Genomic DNA, 18,968 nt, shown 5'->3' with positions numbered 1-18,968 from the left:
GAGGGAGTCTTTTCATTGATTTCCATGGACTTGGAGCAGAGGCCAGGCAGCGTGTGTGTGCCCTGCCCTTCTCATGGGCACCACCAGCTCCCAGCAGGGAGGCTGCAGCTGGAGAGGCTCCCTGAGAGGCGCTTCCTGCCCAGGTGTCAGCTGGACGCTGCCTGTCTCATCTGCATGCTGAACGGGTTAACGGGCAGCTGAAAGCGCTTGCAATTTCACATTTTCTGTGCTGGAGAGCTCTGTTCTACCAAATCTTGAATTTCTGAAATCGAAACTGTTCTGGAAGAGTCAATGGGGATCCCGTCACGCTGTCGAAACCATTCCCTTCAAGTGCTGGAAGTATGTAACTGGAGTCCCTTATTTTGGTTAAGTGCTTGGAAACATCTTGTGAAACAGAGCACGGTCGGTTTGGGAATGAGACTTATGTCTCATCCCAGTGCACAGAACGGGGAGAAGCTGCTCTGTACGGGAGGTGTTGTGTAGTCTGGTGGTTGTTGGGTCTTTTCGTTTAGTTGCTCCCCTGCTGGACTCTCCCCAGCGTGACACAGGAATCACAAAGGGCGCTCCTGCGGGCTCTGCGCCCGTGCCAGCTGCCTTCAGAAACCAACGCGCCCCGCCTGCCCCTGCGGGGTTAAGGCAGCAGGAACAAAAATAACACTTTTGATGGTGCAAAAACATTGTAAAACAGCGCAAAAGGCGCAGCGATCCCAATGGGACACCGGGATCCCCCCCCCTCAGGGGCAGCCCAGCGCCAACGGCCGCGCCCCTCAGCGCTCCCCCCCCGCGGTGGCGGCCGTTAACGGCCGCCAAGGGCCGGCCCCGCCCCCTGCCTCGCCGCCCATTGGCCCCTCCCCGGGGCGGTGCCGCCCTCCCATTGGCGGCGGCGGAGGCCCCGCCCCTTCCGCGCCGCTTTGTGGCCAGGGCGCGGTGCCGGAAGCCCATTGCCGCCGCTGCCGCTGCCGCCGCCGCCGCCGCAGCCATGTCGTCGTCGGAGGCGGAGGCGCTGGGCGCGCAGGCGGCCGGGAACGGCAGCGGCAACGGCCACGGCGCGCTGCTGGACGGCGCCGAGGAGGACCCGGCCGCCGCCTTCCTGGCGCAGCAGGAGAACGAGATCGCGGGCATCGAGAGCGACGAGGGCTACGGCATCCTGGAGAGCGGCGAGGTGCCGCCCTCCCTGCAGGCCGCCGACGGGCTCGCAGCCGGTACGGCGCCGCCTCAGGGCCGGCCGCGGGGGCCCCGCCGCGACCTTCGTACCCGGCGGCGCGGCCTGCCCCTGGGGGGGCGCTGCGGGCCTCGGGAGGAGGTTGGGTCGCAGGGTTTGGGGCGGGGGGGCCCTCCCCGAGCGGTGGGGTGCGAGGGGGGTCGTCAGGAAACTGTCCTGGGCTGGTAGGTGCAGCTTGGCTCCCTTCTGGATAGGGCAGAAACATCGCACGGCTCCCCCTTTCACACACCTCACACCCCACTTTTACTCCCCCTTTCATACACCTCACACCCCACTTTTTTCCCCCCTCGTAAAGGCCTTACCTACCCTTTACATTCAAAACAGACGCCAGAATATAAAAACAGCTCTGTGAGGACTGAGTGCTTTAAGGGAAGTTGTTGGATGCTGGCCTCTGCCAGCTGCTAGAGCCATCTAGCCCCACCACCTTCCCCAAACGCATGCAGTGTGGCTCGTGCAGTGTGATTTATTCTCAAAAAGTCAGCTCGCTAAATGCTTCCAGATCGGGTTGAAATGTGAAAGTAGTTAAGCTGTGTTTGAAGAAGCAAAACTGCTATTGGAGAACTTGTAGGAAAAAAAAAATCATAATGGATATAATAACTTGACCTGCAAAGTCTAGGTGTGATCAGTATGTCGTCTTGCTGCTTAACATGTCTTGGGATTGTGTTTGTCCTCTGGCCTGTTACATAGGCATAGCAGATTGTGCTTCTGAACCTTTGGTGGTCTTCTTTTTAACACAACCTTCATTTGTTCATTGTTGGAGCTTGTACTCTACCGGTTAAAAAAAAAAAGTGCAGATTGCAGCAATGCAAAATGTGCTTGTTCAGCCATGGGAACGTATGAATTAATGACTTATGTTGGCATTTGTCTTTGGGATTTCTTGTGATCCAGTCAGCATCCTAACAAACATCAGACAGCTCTAGTCCATGCTAGTTTATTAAACAATTTTGTAATTAAGTTAAGTAAATGCAATTTCCTTTTTGATTTTATTATAAGTCCTTAAGTAAGTCCTTAAGCACTGTGGTCAGGGATTTGTGGATTTACTTTTTTTAACCTTCTTGAACTCCTGACATATGGATCTGCTGCTGGATAAACTTTCTTATTGATACCGGGGCAAGAGCTGTAGCTGAGGCAACCCTCAGGTGGAGTTTGAAGACCTTAACTAGATCTTAACTTCAACTATTGAGAAGCAGTCACAACTCCATGTAATGTACTTCTGAGGGATGTGCTATCTCACACGACAATGTGTTTACACTGCAGCCTGTTAAAAAAAGAACAGAACAAAAACATTCACAAGGACAGTGGTGAACTCCAGGAACTTGTGCCCCTGCAAACAGGTTTTAGTGTATAGTCCTGTTAATTGTAGTTATATTGAATACTGAGTGAGTATGGGGGAAATGGCAGAATGTTGCCAAGCTCACCTGGTCTCACAGAGCACCACTTCATAGTGCTGTGGTCAGGGCTGGACTGCTGGCCTGTCCTATTTGACCATTTATTACGTAAGTAGCTGTTCTGTTCAAGCTTCCTGGGCGCGTGGAAATAAATCTCGTTTTCCCTTGAAAGAGGAAGCATAATCACCACTTCAGAAGACAAGATATTCTGTATAAATAAAGCAATATAAAGCTGTTGTCTAGGTATTAGTATCTTGGTCTCTTGTGGGATCCCCTTCTCCGTGATAAATCAGTTACAGCAGTTCACTTGCAGGGTCCTTTCATCAGGAGTGGATGTGTTTGGGTTGAAGTGTCCGCCTTTTGGACCCTGTGTGTCAGTGTAAAGATCCCATGACAGCTTGTCAGGTAGTTTCTTACTGAGAAGAGCATTCAAAGGCAAGTGTTTTTGTGTGTTAACGATAATGAAAACATTACTCAAGTTTGACGTAGGCTGCCTAGTCTCAAACAGCTTCAGTTTTAAGCTCTGTCACTTTTATGTGAACTTGAATGGATGATGCCTCTCCACCTCTGGGAGAGGCTCATATTCCTCTCTAGGAATTAAGGAACTTAATTGCATTTGGTGGTTTGTCCATAAACCATAAGAGCTCATAACATTTAATATTCTCTCAGGGACTGAATATGAATTTGCTTGAAAATATCATCAGGGAAAGAATTGTTTCCTCCTTTCTCTATTTAGCACCACAGACCAAATGAGTTGGTGACTGTTGATACTTCTTAACAGTTTCAACAGTCAGTGCTGTAGATTTCGTTCTGCAATCACCGTCTTCAGGCTTCAAGATGCTGTAAGATAGCATTGAGAAAGGTATAATGTATTTGGAGAGGTATCTATATTACTTGTATTTGCAATTTTGTGGTTATAGTATGTGCTTGTGAATTTCATGGTAGAAAAATCTATTTTGCCTTTTATAAGGGAATGCTGTGCCTACTGGGAAGTTTGGCACATAGTTACTGCATGTAGAGGTGTGCAGCATTACTGCCTCTAAGTGTGATCTAGGATCAGCCTATTGAATATATTGGAAATGACTAATTATTTTCGCTGTGACAGCAGCCTAGAACTAACAAGGAAATAAGCCCTCTTCCTGACCCATTTGTCTTTATCTATTTCTCAAGCCTGTGTGTGAGATAGAAAACGTATTTTTTTCCTCAGTTTCTTGCATCACCAACTTTAAATCCAACAACAAAACCAAAGCAACCACTTCTTAGAATGTTTTTATACTCTTATGGATGAGAGATAGGTGAAAGGGAAGCTATGTTCCTCGGTTTTAACTATGGCTGCGAGCTCACTTGAAGTAGCAGTGAAGAAGCAGAATACTCAGTGTCTAAAAGGGATGTCAAAAGTAGCTTGTAAGTACTACTTTTATAAGTATAGTCATATTGAAGTTGATTTTTTCTGCATGCAGGACATTGCCCAAAGTGTAGCCAAATACAAGGACTTCAGGAGGGGCTAATCCATGAGGTAGGAGCTGCTTGGACTTGTTACAGGTTATAGCTCTGCACAGTCCTGCCTCTGACACTTCTGGTAGCACACATCTATTGCATCATCAATAAAACTCAGGGAGGCTAGTCAATAAGGCTAAGCAAACGGTTTTATACCAGACAGAGTGTAGTATTACTTAAAAGCAATTCCTTGCAGTAGCTGATGGCCATTACAGCCGCTTGGTTACTGTCCGCATTCAGTATTAAGTTAATATGAAAGGAGGAGCATGTCAGCTAGCTGTTGGCTAAACCTGTGCTTTGGTCTTGGAACTGGTCTGTAGCTCTTGCGTAGTTCTACCAGAAAGAGCTCAATGCCGAAGGAATAACTTGTATCCAAATCCAGGGTCAACTGTTTGGTCTGCCCTGTTAAGTTGCATCAACTTCCTTGGCTGTTCCTTTCAGCTAGAAGCTTAATCTGGCAATTTCGCTGCTTGTTGACTTGTAGACCTAAAGGGACAAAAACGGTGTGTTTATCTTCAGGCTACCCAGACCTTTCTTCAGTAAGCTGTAGGACATGTGGAGGGCACTGATGCTAGCTGTATGTCTGGCAAGCTTGGCTGCTGTTTGTCTTCTGTCTCTGCAGATTGCTGATATGGCTGAAGCTCTCACCACCAGCCCAGACTCTGAAAACGTCTGGGAAATAGCTATCTGGGAAGTTGGTTACCCTGTTGTCAGCACCTTGCAGAACCACAGAGGCTTGGACATGTTCTCTGCTTATCTTGAGTCCAGTAGCAAACACTGGGATACTTATTCCTAACTTTTTTTTTAAAAGTGTGATGTTAACTTCATGAGCTTTAAGATGCAGTACTGTGTTGGGGTTGGATGGACTCTGAAGCCAGTAGAGAACTCATTGTTCATGGTTGATGAAAGCATGATAGTGATAGTGGTATTTAGGCTTTGTCTGGAGGAAGCCTGGTACAAAAAAACCATACTTGTACGAACAGAAGTCTGGTATGTATCTAGCTTTGCTTACTGAGATGAAGTAATTCAGACTGAACACTGAGACTGGAGAGCTGAAAAGAGAATATTTGACCATTGGTTCTGTTCCAGTTAGTGTGCTTGTCTTGGCATGTGATAGGATGTTGATACAGAACCATTTCATCTTCAGCTGGCAGTATGCGCAGTCAGCATGCTGACTCGGCATCTTAATCACAAGTTCTAGGGAGCTTAAAACAGATGGGAAGTTTTAGTATTTTTAATGCTTCTGACTCGTGTACTCTCTGAAAGCACTTTCTGCAGCACCAATTAGCAGCTGTTTCCAAGCAGAAGAAAGCAGTCCTGAGACAAACATCTGTTCCTCAGCTGCAGCTCTCAGCAAGAATGTGTTTCCTTTCACCTACGTGGTCTACCAGCCTGAGTGCTAAAGACATTGATGAATGCTTTCTCTTTGTTAGGGTAACAAGACCTACTTGTATTATCATGATTCTTTGAAAAATCTTCAAGACTAAACCCACTTGCCTAGCTGGTGAGTCTGTGCTCCCCATGGAGTACGCCTCATGGAGCAGCTGCCTTCCTGCTGGAGAGGAGAACCACCTCTAGTTAAAGGCTAACCTGTTTTGGGTGTCGTGGCAACAAAATTCTGCCTGCAGAGTGACTGTCTGAAGGGGTGAGCTGCTCTCTGCTCCTCCCAGGTCAGGCAGAGTGGGCAGCTGGCTGAGCCAAGCTACTCCTGTCGGAACGAGTTACGGACCCTGGCTTAGCTCTAATTCCAGCTCAGCAGAAAAAGGTGAACAGCTGTGGCATGTTTAAGTGGTGTGGAGTGTCAGTGTATTTCCTTTGTGGGCTGTAGTCATCCTAGACCTATTCAGCAGCGTTGTTACTTGCAGCTGACACTGCCCAAGTCAGCGTGTGCTGGGTATCGTGTGTGAGGCGAAGCTGTTAGTGACATGACTTATTTTACACAGACAGGTGTAATGTACCAGTATTCCAGAAAGGTGCCTTGCTGAGACGTAGCAGTTACTGAAAATCTTAGTGCCTTTTGCATAGTCTGGTGATTTAAATGGTTTCATAAACTCAAATGTTTGTCTCAAAATTGGTGTTCTCACATCTTTGTTTCAAGATGAAATTCTGAGCTTCCCTGGCAAAGATTGCAGCTGGTCAAGTTCCTAAGGCTGCACTGCCAATGTCACTTTGGAAGGAATAACGCTGCAGCTGAAGTAGAGAGCTATAAAACATGATAGCAAAAGATAGCTGAGTTGTTTTTTGGTAGGAATGTTAGCTATAACTTCTGAATTAATTGGGAATCAGGAAGTATCCAAATGATGCTAATATTTACAAAGTGTTGCCATACTGGATTGTTAGTTTTCCAGGTTGATGGATGAGTAGGTCATGCTGCTTAGCTACTGAACAGTTGTCTAGTACTCATTTTCGAAGACAGGAGAGAAAGTGGGAATAATTTGTGGATGTTCCCAGTAGCAGCTGTTCAGTAATGCCAGTTCTGCTCTTCATGTGGCTTGTGGTGTGATCCTGTGGTGAAGAGCTGACTTTGTATTGTTGGTTTCAAAGGATGATGGCTCGCTGTCCCTTGTGCCCCTCTGGAAGAGGAGTAAAAGTGCAGAGATAAGGAAATGACCCTGTGAGGTATCAAGTGACAAGCATTTATGTAACTCCCACATTGGATACTGCAGTATAGCTTTCCCTACAAGTTACAGTAGTCAATAAATCCAGTGGTATTGTTTTTCTCAAGTGGCTAAACTACAGTTATTTCTTTACAGGTGCAGTTGATGGAGTGATTAATGGAGATGTCTATCAGGTAAGGTAGAATTAGTCTTTATTTTGAATGTGCTGTTCTGCTGTAAGGATTTTACCTCAGTCTAGGCTCATGCTTCCCATTGCCCTTATCTAATTTGCTTGTACCTCATGTCTGAAGAGGAGCTTCTATTCTGATAGCTCATCTCATGTTATGCCCATATTGTGCTCTCCTCTGAGCTTGCAGTCAACTTAAATCAAAATGGACAGCTGCTTTATGTGTGAACCACTCTGAGCAAGTTGACATGCTGTAGGATGGCTTAACATTGACTTGCCACTGGCTAATAAACTGAACAAAGCATGTTCTGACTACTTTAAAGCAGAGATTTCTAAATTGCTTATTTTTTAAGGATAGCTCATATATCTTGGTTATCTATCAGCCCTGGTCTTACAAGGAACTGATTGAAAACACTGCACATTTCTTAGTGACATAAAGTTGCATGAAACTGAACTGCTGGCTAGATAGCTCTTTCGTATTATGAAAGCATGTTACGCATGGTAAACAAAAGGAGATGCTTGATTTATCAGTGTCAGGGAAAAACAGGGCATGTTAAGGCAATTGCTGCATTGTAGCTGAATTTAAGACAAGTTTGGCTAAAGCATGGTTGCTTCCTGCTGTGGGAGTTGCTTGGATAGTGCTGCTTAATTGAATGCTTGGAAAGGACACAGCGTATGAGCTATTTTTCCATAGACTTTTAAGTGAACACAGACTTCTGGAGACATAAGCTACTTTCACTGCTACTAATATTTTTGTCCCCACTGTTGCTGTGAGATTGGTAGGAAAACTGCTTCTTTTTGTTCCTCTGTGCCTCATTACATGGTAAAAGGTAGATGAAGTATTTTGATTATTTGCAGTTCTAATAGTTCTAATCAATTGACTGCTTTATTTGATGGAGCCTCCTCTTAATGTGGAAGAATAGACTGAATGGGCTGTATGTAACTTATTTCAGCCACCTGTAACTCATTTATCCCTGTGACTGGCCAATTTATTTTGTTTTGAATTCAGTGTGAAACCTGGTGCTGTTGTACCAACCTTCCTCATTATCTTTGCAATATTCCTTCATTTTGAGGACTATAAGAGACCCAAAGAAGGCAGGATGTAGCCACACCTGCCATGAACTGCAATCTGGTACTATTAGCAGTGGTATTTCATCTGTTCAGAGTAGAGTGAACCAGTAAAAACTGCTGGAGTATGCTCTGCAGCAAAAAGCACCGTATTCATTAGTTTTGGAAGTCTCGTGCATTAATAACAGTATTCATTGCAAGTCTTTGAACTATTGTATGGTGAAAAGTATGCTAGTACTTGCACTGTTTTGTTGCTTAAGTGTTAAACTGCGTCCTGTTTTAAAAAGCTGCTTACAACAATACAAATTCTGTAATTCCTTTGATATTAAAAGCCTATGTCCTTTAAGGTTTATACATTTTTCTGAGGCAGACAAATGCAAGTTACAGAGGACATTTTAAACTCCTGTACACAAAACCAATAAAAATTGAAAAATTACTGTTGTAGCAGGTATTTAAGGTGAAATGAGCTGCAGGATCTGTAGGCCTGCAACTGCATGCTGAGGCACTAGGCACTGTCTTCTGCTTTCTTCAGGCATAGAGCTCTGGCACAGTTTGAACTCCTCGTCAACTTGAATTTGTTTGATCCTAAATTCCCAGAGGCAGCCCTATATTAATTTGCATCAATCCTGCTGTAACTTGTGGCAAGGAAACTTTCATTGTAATGGTGAAGATGTGGTATAGTGTAAGATGAATGTCATGTGCTCAGTTCAGGTGGTGTCTACTTTTTATGTAGCTTGCAGGCAATTACCTGAAAAATTCAGCTGTAATGAGTAAATGATGTGATTATTTCTTCCCTTTAAGGAGAGTAACGGTCCAACAGACTGCTATGCTGCCATATCACAAGTAGATCGACTGCAGTCAGAGCCAGAGAGCATTCGTAAGTGGAGAGAGGAGCAAAAGGAGCGCCTGGAGCAGCTTGGTAAGGAGGGTGTTTGTTGCAGTAGTGTTCTTGCTGGTGACTCAGAAGTGGCAATTTCTCCAGCAGGTGAACTTCTCAAACTGGGGTTTCTAGCTCTTCAGAGCATAACTTGCCTCTTGAGCTTGAGCAGGAAGCTTGGGGGATGAGCCTTCTGGTAAGGAGACTGTTAATACTGGTGTAGGTGGGATCCAGCAAGCAAGTGGATCGCTGAACCTTGATCCAAGAATGTTCAAGTGGCTTGCCCTTTACTTACCAGTAAGCTGTTCTTCAGTCCTGTAACAGAAAACAAACAGCTTTTATCAGCAGAAAACAGTGAGTTAATGCAACAACCATCAGCACTTGTTTTTCTTTTTGCAAGGGAGAAGATTGCTCTTTGAGCAAGGGAGAAGAATTTTGTCACGGAGGCCATCTGTTATGTAGCTTTAACCTAATAGCTAACTTAAGTAATGGACTTGTAACTAAACCACGCTATCAAATTAAGTGACACCTACCTGTGGACAGTTTTTAAGAGCCTCCAAATTGGTGTGCTTTCCAGTTCGGGTTGGGAGGAGACACTGCCTTGAAACTGTTAGGAAAACTTTGTATACAACGTGATTCCAGATAGAGCTGAGCCTGTTGTTTCTCTTCTGTACTGGTTACAGCAGATGAGTTTGTCCTGAACAAATGGGCTGGGTGTAAAAGCAAGCTGAGTGTCATGCTCCCTCATTTTGTCTAATGCAGAGGCTTTACTCTGAGCTTTGTTCTAGTACTACTATAGCAAAGTGTTTCTGAACAGTTTGCAGACTTAACTGAATCTGAATTAGTCTATGGATTGTTAGCCTAAGCTGAAGTAGGCTGTCTGCAACACAGGCATTCTGTTTAGCTAACCCTCCGAATTCTGAGGGCATTGGACTTATCATGGCCTAAATCAGAAACCTTCTAACCCTTATTTGAATGGATCAAGCAACACTCTGCATTAGGGTGCGCTCTGAACGATCAGCTGAAATGTCCGCAAGATCTAAGTGGAACAAATGTGCCTGACAGATCAATTCTTAAATCTTTAGATGCTAACTCACGAAAGCAGGAAGCAGAATGGAAAGAGAAAGCAATAAAGGAGTTGGAGGAGTGGTATGCCAGGCAAGATGAAAAGCTCCAGAAAACAAAAGCCAGCAACAGGTAAGATTTCTCCAGCCATTTGAAGACCTATGCTACTGTGAAAGTAATTGGGTGGGGAGAGAAGTTAGAATGTCTAGCACTAATCCTTCATCCCACTTTAGTTACCTCTCTAATTAAGAGATGGGTGTCCGGTGTTAGACTCTTCTCTAAGCTATCTTAAAGTCTAGATTCTGTATCCAAGAATAGTAAGTGAAAGTGTTAAGATAGTGAAGCAAAATTATTTATGTCCTTAAGACAAAATGTTTGAACTTGGCCAGACTTTATCAATCTGCCTCCTTATTTGCATGTACCTGGCTGCACAGGTCTTCAGTGACTACCACGCAACTAGCAATCTTACTTGCAACCTCTCAAAAACACAGAAGTGGCCTTCTAGTTACTCTGCTGCCACTTGTTCCATTAGATATCTTAAAACCTCAGACTGTTTCATGTGGAAGTGTTTGAGAAATACACAGTACTGCTAGTGAAGAACTAAATGATGACTATTTAAATTATTACATTTAAGGCTTGAATTGTTTTGTTATGTATTGTGGAGCAGAAACTAATGGCTTAGCTGCAGTCTAGTCAATTCTTACAGTTCCTTAGAAGCTCCTTGCAGAATTTTGACTTCTGTCTACATAAAGGTAAATATGATAGTTCTGACTTAGATCTTCACTTCAGACTTAGGGCTGCCAGTGTCATTTTGTCCAGGTAATCATCAGGGCTACTTTATACATTGGGAACCCACAGTCATCAGGCTGAACTGTGTTTTGAAATGCCATTTTTCCTATCTAAATCGCCAGCAGGCTTGTCAGAAGTAGTCCTAGTTTACCTAGGACTACTAGACTTCCTAAAGGAAGAAAGGAGGCCTATGTATCCTACAAAATTATGGATTTGATGCTTTCATTCCCTGAGGTACAGTTATTCTGATAGGTTGAAGAGAAAACAGGATTGCCACTTGTACAAGCAGTGGCAAGATCTCATGATATCCCCATAGCTTTATCTTGATGCAGTTTGAGCTCAGGGTGTGCATTCAGGAGAAAGGCCCATCTAACAAGAGCTGCGATCATGGAAGCACAGTGCTTCTCTGGGGGTGTTTGGCATTCTCATCAGCCTGGTGAGACCTCCCTAATTAGTCTCTGTCCACTGGAGGTAGTTTAATGCTAACACTGGGGCTAGCCCTAGGCTAGCTGGTCCCAGTTTCCTAGGACATAGAGCTTTTATGCTGCCCCTGTGAATCAGTGGCCTTACTGGTACATTCTAGGTGGTAGAAGTGGCCTCCCTGTGAGAGTGAGGTCTAGGCAATATGAGATTAATGCACTTTTTAAAAACTGCCTTCAGCTGTGTTCTGTACTTCTCATCCTTATCTCTTTTCTCCTGCCTGCTTGCCTGCCTGTTGGACTACTTGCTACCTAGGGTGGCAGATGAAGCTTTCTACAAACAACCCTTCGCTGATGTGATTGGTTATGTGTATGTTGCTTAACTACTAATTCTGTTTGCTAGTAACTAGGTAATGAGGAGGATCAGACATGGTGCTGAATGACCAAGTGTGACTTCTGCTGAATATCTCAGGCCAGTAGAAGATAGAACACATGAACAGCCTTTACTTTCACACAGCACTTAATGCTGCAGGTCAGAGTCAGTTTTCCTGTGGGAATCTGTACAACATCCAGCACCTTTAAATTAAGTCATGCAGTAAACGTACCACCAGCATTTTGCTAGTGAGTTCAGTAGTCTGTAAGGTGCAGTACTTTACAGTTCACTGGCTTTATAGGCCAATGAACGCTGCTTAGCACGATGCTTTGTATGTATGGGTTAATGTCACATGTAGCCTCATGTGGGTGCTGTATTTAGCTACCACTTGCTACCACAGTGAAGTACAATGTTTAACTCTGCATTCTGTGTAGTAGGCATTGTGCTCCTGGTCTGTGCCATTTGCCTATATAATCAGAAAAATATTCAAGCAAGCCTTGCATGTAATGCTCTGCAAACCAGAGAAGATGGGAAGGACTCAGCTGCCATAAATCAGGGTAGAAAAGGTGCCTGTAGAACTTAGGGTGCTGTTAGAACAGATGAGAAGGACAAGAAGATGGTATTGGAAAATCAGCATTAGCTGCTGGCAGAACATTTATGAGCACTTATTTGTAGACCTGTTGCCAGACTAATGACCAGTGAGAATACAGCCATGACTTTCAAGCCCCAATGAGTATGCGAGTTTCTGCAGGGTGGAAGGATTGCAATGTTCATTGGCTTGTTCATGTCTTTTAATTTCTTCCCTTAATTTGTAGACTTGAATTGAAAGATGGCCATGTCACAGATTCTAAGGTGACACCTTTAGAAGGTGTACTGGTGAGCCATGGTGTGGCCTTGAGTGCATTTATATTGAAGGTCCCGTGTGGAACTTATTACCTAATTGTAGATGGATGTAAAGCAAGACTTGTGAAATGATGGATTTACAGGTGGTGTTTGACTTTGTTCTGAAGTCTTCTGGAGTTGACTTAGACCTTCTAATAAAACACTTATTTTCCTGTAGCCATTGCAAATGCGCAGTGCAAGTGCTGCAGAATAAAATTGGCAGCATGTTTCCTGAATGTAGGCCGAGCTACTAGTGCATGTTGAGCCAGCTGACCATCTGCATTAAACTCATTCTCATTTTCTATATCTGACTTAAACTTTCTCTCCTTGTTTCTTTTCTTCTCTTCACCTTTAAGCACAAACATAAATCATCCTTGCTACAGCCTAGAACAGTTAAGTAACAAATCTTCACTGCCCCTTAAAAGTGTCATGTCACATAAAGTAGCGGTGTTGTAGTGACCCTTGTCTTCGGTGGTGTCTGTAACCTTACCATCCCTGTGAACAGTGCTGAACCCTCATGGGAGAGTCATCCTCACTGCTTTCTCTGTACCGCTTGTTGGAGTAGATGGATTTGGTTTGATCTCTCGATGCTTACTGCTCTTGCACTCAGGCAGCCACCAGGGCCCCACAGATCACCTAAACTGGATGCTGGAGTGTTACACATGTGTTGAAGCAACGCTGTTGGCAGCATAGAAAAACCAAAAGGATACTGCTGGGGAGGCACTGTCACTAACCTGTCCGTGTTGCAAAAAGCCTCCTTAGAGTATCCTTCGGGTGAGAGGGAGCAGACAAAATGTGTTTATCCTGTTAGCTGACTCCAGATGAGTCACCCTCTCTGCCGAGATTTGCTTTAGACTACAGCACCCAGAGGCGTGGGATTTGTGACTTAAATTCCTTTTGATTCATGCTGTTTCACGACAGCACTGGGAATCATCAGCAGATAGTTTTTTGATGGCCTGGAGGCCTTGGGGCTGATCTAAATCCTCAAATGGAATCTGTTGTAAGACATGCTTGCAGGGAACTGTAAATTTCTAGTTGGCAAGTGTCCAAAGCAAGCCATCAAGTGGCAGAGGCTTCAATAGTTGAGACTTGGGCATTTCTTCATAAATACATGTAAAATGCCTACATAGGAGTACCTTGCTTCCTGGCAGTTTGTGTGGTGACTCCTGTAGGCAAAGACTCGATAACTACTCTTAAAACCAAACACCTGTATTCCAACATTTTACACAGCAATCCTCTGCACTGCTTGTGCACAGCATACTATTGCAACCTACTTCCATCTCCAGGGTTGGGGCAGTGGGAGCTTAAATAGCCATAATGTTCACAAGCAGCTGTCAGGTCACATTTCTTACAAAACACAGTGAAAGAAACTGCATCCTGTAAGAGGGAAGGAGTGCCTTATGCTGGGCATTAACACGAAGTGCATTGCGTTGCTTTCAGGGCAGCTGAAGAAGCCTTTGTGAACGATGCAGAAGATGTATTTCCGGGCACTGAGTGGGAACGCGTGGCTCAGCTCTGTGACTTTAATCCCAAGTCTAGTAAGCAGGCTAAAGACGTGTCCCGCATGCGTTCAGTCCTCATCTCACTCAAGCAGGCTCCGCTGGTTCGCTGAAGGAAAGCACAATGGAAACACTACAAATGCAATATCTTAACCTTACTCAGAGAAGCTGTGTTTGCAGTAATTGGGTTAATTGTTTCAATGTTTTTTTTTGGACCAAACCTCATGATGTATCTAGAGCTGATCTTTGTTTGATTGCATGTTCTTCCTCATGTTTCTTTTGTGTCTGGGAGGACCTCCAGAACTGTAGCCTCTGTGCTGTTTGCACTGAGATGTCACTTCCAAAAGTACTGATATTAAAGATCTGTTAAACTGCAAAATGTGTTGACTTTGGATGAATTTAGAAGTTGTCCTGCACCTTTTCCACGGGGAGTCTTTAAATTGTGTGTGAGCAAACATATCTCTTAATTGATGGGGATTTTACTGTGCTGGTGAATGACTAGCCAGCAGCCACTCCTCCTGGTTTCTTAGAGGATGTCCTGCTTGTCTCTGAGTGTTCTTAAAGCTCCTGAGAGCTTTAGTTAAAACTGCTTCCTTATCCAATTTATTACACAAGACAGGAGCTTTGGGAAACTGGAGCAGCAGGCTTGGTAAGGAGCTTATTTCTCTTCTAGTGGAACTGAGGACACTACCTTCTGCAGGTAAGCAGTTCTGGGTAGTCTTCTAAGTGGTTCACTCCAGACGTAGATCTTGGGCTAGAAATGCAGTACAGGGCACTGAACAGTTAAAGCTTCTGACACGTCTGCTTGTTAGACTGCCCATTTCACTGAGTAAGTATTCAACACTGGTTCCATATGCAAAGCTCTGCTGCGTGGAGGCTGTCTAAGCTGAGCTGTCAAGGAGAGAGGCAATGCTGTGCTCTGTGGTTGTCATGAAGTTGTGTGTTGGCAACTGTGTCCTTGTCCATACTGGCTTGCAGAGGCTTTTATCGTGGTGCTGGACTGGAGATTCAAAATGTGCTCCTGCTGCTGCTTCTGTACCAACTAGACTGGAGCTCTCTTTCCCAAAGTGGTTTGAAACAAACACATCCACAAAGTTTGTCCTGTTCCTTCCTTGGCTCTCCAGCCTCATTCTGCATTCAGAGGAGCTGTTTTCAATCATGTTCTGGCAGATACAGCATCTTAGCTAGTGTGTAGGAGGGCTACTTTAATACATTCTGGCATGAGCTGGAAGCTTAGTACAGACAGTGTGAAGGGGGCTCCAGATGCTGACTAAAACTTGCTGAGAGTTGTGGAGTTGTTGCACAGCAACTGGTTTAATAGCAGCTCGTTGCCTTGGTGGATAATACACTGAAGAAATGGTTGCCAGTTGGGCCTCCAGTTGAAGTATGCTGTGTCCTAGTGTTAACTACACTAACCGGGACTGTTCTCATGTTTGTGAGTGTGCCCACAAGGTACAGCTGAGCGGTGATGGATGAAAGTGATAGCAGACTACAGCTGTGAAAGCTTAATACTGTACAAGATTAAAGGAAGAAAATATTTTCTGAACTACATGGGAATGCCACAGGTGAGTTTTAAAGGACTAGCAAACAGAGGAAGCTCTTTGAACACTGATACAAGGTGCTAGCCTCGACCACTTACGCATTCAGCTTGACTAAAATCCTCATTCTTCCCATCACCCCAACATTCTACAAACACAGGCTTTTAAAATAAAATGGCAATTTAATAGTGAAAACTTCATTGCATAAAATACACTCATCTACAATGTGCTATGCTAAAATAGATGCTAATTGGAATTTACTGTCATGTGAAAGAATGAGCTATGGAGCTAGTTGATCACCACACGGATCCCATCAGACGTTTTAACAGTGGTAAGTGCATAGCTTTGTGCTGTAATTGATAAAACTGCCAATGGCTCCCAGATCTGAGGCCAAAACAATATTACAAGAGTTAAAGTAGTGTTTTATGAGCTGAGCGCTATCAAGGGGTCCGCAGTTCTTGTGTATACCATCCAACTGGGACACTCAATGAGCATCTTCTTTTGGGTTTGGTTAGCTATTCTAGCTCTTACATTGAGTTTTTGTTAATTCCCTCATTTTCCTTGATTTTTTTATTCATTTATACAAGCTCACTGCCTTTCTCTGCCCCTATGCATAAGCGGGGCCACCCAGAGCTGGCTGCCCAGGACTGTTTCCAGATGCCTTTGGAAAATCTCCACGGAGGAGACTCATAGTCTCTCTGGGCAGCCCGTGCCAGTGCTCAGCACCTGCACGGCACAGAAGTGCTGCCTGTGTTCGGAGGGAACTTCCCTTGCTCCTGTGTGTGCTCACTGCCCCTTGTCCTGGCGCTGGGCACCACCGAAGGTAGCCTGGCTCTGTACTCCCTTCAGCTATGTGTGCACGCAGATAGATGCCCGTGAGCCTTCTGCAGGCTGAGCAGCCCCAGCTCTCTCAGCGTTTCCTCACAGGAGAGGTGCTGCAGTCCCTTAATCACCTCTGTGGTACTCTCTCTGCTATGTCCATGTTTTCTCTTCTACTGGGAAGCCAAGACCTGGAGTCAGTGCTCTGGGTGGGGCCTTACCAGTGCCATGCTCGGGCTGTGTCTGGGAATTATTTTAGTTACTACTCGTGACACTGAACAGAAGAACAATGAGCTTTATTTGGGTGAATCCAGCCCCTTGTCTGTTTCTGAACACTGGCATTGTTGTGGAGCCAGCTTCTGTCCCTGTGCCGTGACTACACGTGACGACGCTGTGCTGCATCTGGCCTAGCTGGGCGACTCAGTGCTGCTCACTGCCCTCCCCGCCTTGATGCTTATCTCAACAGCAGTGATGTGGCTGACAGGAAGGGCTGTGGAAGGGCGACTCAATGCTGCTGAGCAGTTTAATTTGGCATTGCATCAGTTCAGCGAGTGTCACTGGTGGTTGGGTGTGATGACAATGACTGCAGTGCCTGCGGCCTACAGGTATTTGCTCTTGCCTCCTCTGGCAGCTGTTCACCAGCTGCAGGTATTTCACCCAGCGCAGTCAGGTGAAATAAGGCATGAGGTATGGATGGGACAAAAATCTTACCAAGCATTTTAAACAGTACTGTAACCATACTGATATCGCATGTTTGTGAAACTGATAAATGAAGGAACCTCTGGAAATTAAAAACAGGATATTTCTTTAAAGTTTCATCTTAAATATACCCTTCATGCACTTAAACACAGGTTTAGCACTTCACACAGGAATTTTAAATGCTGATAATGTGCTACACACAAAGAAAAAGCTGGAAAATCTAGTTTGGAGGACATTCAGCTACAGGAATTTGTAGCAATGGTGGTCTCATTTTAAAAGCAAGGCAGAAGTGATGTAGAGAAGTATTTATCTCTTTTTAGACCTATGGAAAAAATGCGAGCTTTCACATGAGGCCTTCTTCAACTGAAGTAAAAGCCCAGTATTAGATTTGGTAAGGATACTACTGACATCTGCATGAGATCAGCAGGAGGGCTGTGTGCCCAAAAGCTTCCCTCAGTTATGACAGCAGCAGCAAACTGTCTGCCTCCTATGTTCTTGTTGCCTTGTTCATTCTGAAAAAGTGGTCATCTTACCCTGATTTTATACCAGAGCACAGTGTACAGGCAGCAAGTGTTTTGGGCTATAGAAATTGTATATATGAAATTGTATGAAAAGTATACAATTTCACTGTGTTTTGTGTGGTCTTGACAGATGAATCAATCTGGAAGTGCTACAATGGTGTGTGAAAACTTAATCCAGGGTCTTTTGCTTTGTGTCTTCTTCAGAACATCATGACCATTTAAAAACACTTCATGGGCCCACAGTGCAAAGCATCTGCTTTCAGATTATGAAGTAAACATAGCTCGGTGCCAAACTAAAACATAGCTGCACTAAATACATGGCATTAGCAAGTGTTTCAGTTGACAATTTCTTCTGCCAAGTTCTTCTCCCAGCCTGTCCTCATGTCTGCGATTGCCCCAGCCCAGGTGCAGCACCTTGCACTTGGCCTTGTTGAACCTCATTAGGTTCACGTGGGCCCAAGCCTCAAGCTTCTCCAGGTCCCTTTGGATGGCATCCCTTCCTTCTGCTGTATCAGCTGCACCACTCAGCTGGGTGTTTGCAAACCTGCTGAGGGTGCACTTGATCCCACTGTCAATGTCATTGATAAAGACAGTAAAAAGCACAGGTCCCAGGACAGACCCCACAGGGACACCGCTCATCACTGGCTGCGCCTGGACATTGAGACATTGACCACCACCCTGTCTGTGGCCTTGAGTTCAGAATATAAAGCCTGTCTGTGCTTTACTGCCCAGTACCTTACACGTTTCTGTGATACAACGTGACAGTTTCTCTGCTGGTAACACACACAACTTTCTGACCATTTCGGTAAATTTAAGTAGAGGAAGGACACTAGGAGAAGGCTGAGGCGTTTGTGAGTCTTCAGTCTAGACAGTGGATCAGAGACAGAAAATAGTAACTAAATTTGCTGCTCAGGAGACCAAACAAAAACAAACCAACTTAGCTCTGTAGCTTGCAGTGTATCAGCACAGATGTGCAGGACAGCTGGCAAAACTCAGCTGGCCTGCTCACAGACCCAAGTCCTGGCTCTCAGTGCCCTTGTGCTTTGCCAGGACTGTGGTGGACAAAGCAGTCTTTTTCCCCCAGGTGCGAGGATGAGGAGCAATGCAGCATATGCACTGCTAGAGGTCTTCTGCAGCAGGTGGTTGTAACAGATGATGCCCATAAGGTAATGAGAAGGCATTGCAGGATGTCTTACACGTCTGTAGTGTCTGGTAACAGCTGGGGACAGAATGTCAGCTGCTCGCATCTGCTTTTACTCCCCTTCTGCCCTCCTGGCAGTGGAGACAAAGGCTGGTTTGCCCTCTTTGACTTTCAAGGTGTGGGGTGCCTTGAAGTGCACAGGGTCAGCAGCAATGAACCAGACACCACAACACTGCCGATGTTCTCCCCCTGGGAGTGTGTACAACTGCGAGTCAATGTCCAGAAAACCTTTGGTACACAATGATGTGTCTGAAGCATGGGGGGTGTTTCTGAACATGGAATGAAGAAGTAATAAAAAAAGCAGAGAAAAAAATCACCACTGCACTC

General features: G+C 45.0%; 1 protein-coding gene across 3 annotated transcripts; it reads left to right on the top strand.

Annotated features, from left to right (window-relative positions):
• The first annotated feature begins 941 nt into the window (after nt 1-941).
• Nucleotides 942-14,242, top strand: CLTA (clathrin light chain A). 3 transcript variants are annotated; one of them, XM_032205800.1, is made up of 7 exons: nt 942-1,202; nt 6,861-6,898; nt 8,761-8,878; nt 9,922-10,033; nt 11,426-11,479; nt 12,721-12,756; nt 13,805-14,242. In XM_032205800.1, exons 1-7 carry the CDS (start codon nt 980-982, stop codon nt 13,974-13,976), a joined length of 753 nt encoding a protein of 250 aa, XP_032061691.1. In that variant the 5' UTR covers nt 942-979; the 3' UTR covers nt 13,977-14,242. The 3 variants fall into 3 exon arrangements, with proteins under 3 accessions (XP_032061691.1, XP_032061692.1, XP_032061693.1); XM_032205801.1 differs by lacking the exon at nt 12,721-12,756 and having other exon boundaries at nt 943-1,202; XM_032205802.1 differs by lacking the exons at nt 11,426-11,479; nt 12,721-12,756 and having other exon boundaries at nt 943-1,202.
• Nucleotides 14,243-18,968: the final 4,726 nt, after the last annotated feature.

Source organism: Aythya fuligula, chromosome Z, assembly GCF_009819795.1.
Source record: "Aythya fuligula isolate bAytFul2 chromosome Z, bAytFul2.pri, whole genome shotgun sequence".
Taxonomy (NCBI): Eukaryota; Metazoa; Chordata; class Aves; order Anseriformes; family Anatidae; genus Aythya; species Aythya fuligula.
The sequence above is the reverse complement of the archived record's forward strand: the minus strand, read 5'-3'. Positions and strand labels throughout refer to the sequence as shown.

Coding starts and splice junctions, on each gene's coding strand:
- CLTA (XM_032205800.1), top strand. CDS start 980: ATGTCGTCGTCGGAGGCGGAGGCGCTGGGCGCGCAGGCGGCCGGGAAC. Junction 8,879..9,921: donor GGAGCGCCTGGAGCAGCTTG/GTAAGGAGGGTG, acceptor TTAAATCTTTAG/ATGCTAACTCACGAAAGCAG. Junction 10,034..11,425: donor AAAACAAAAGCCAGCAACAG/GTAAGATTTCTC, acceptor CTTGCTACCTAG/GGTGGCAGATGAAGCTTTCT.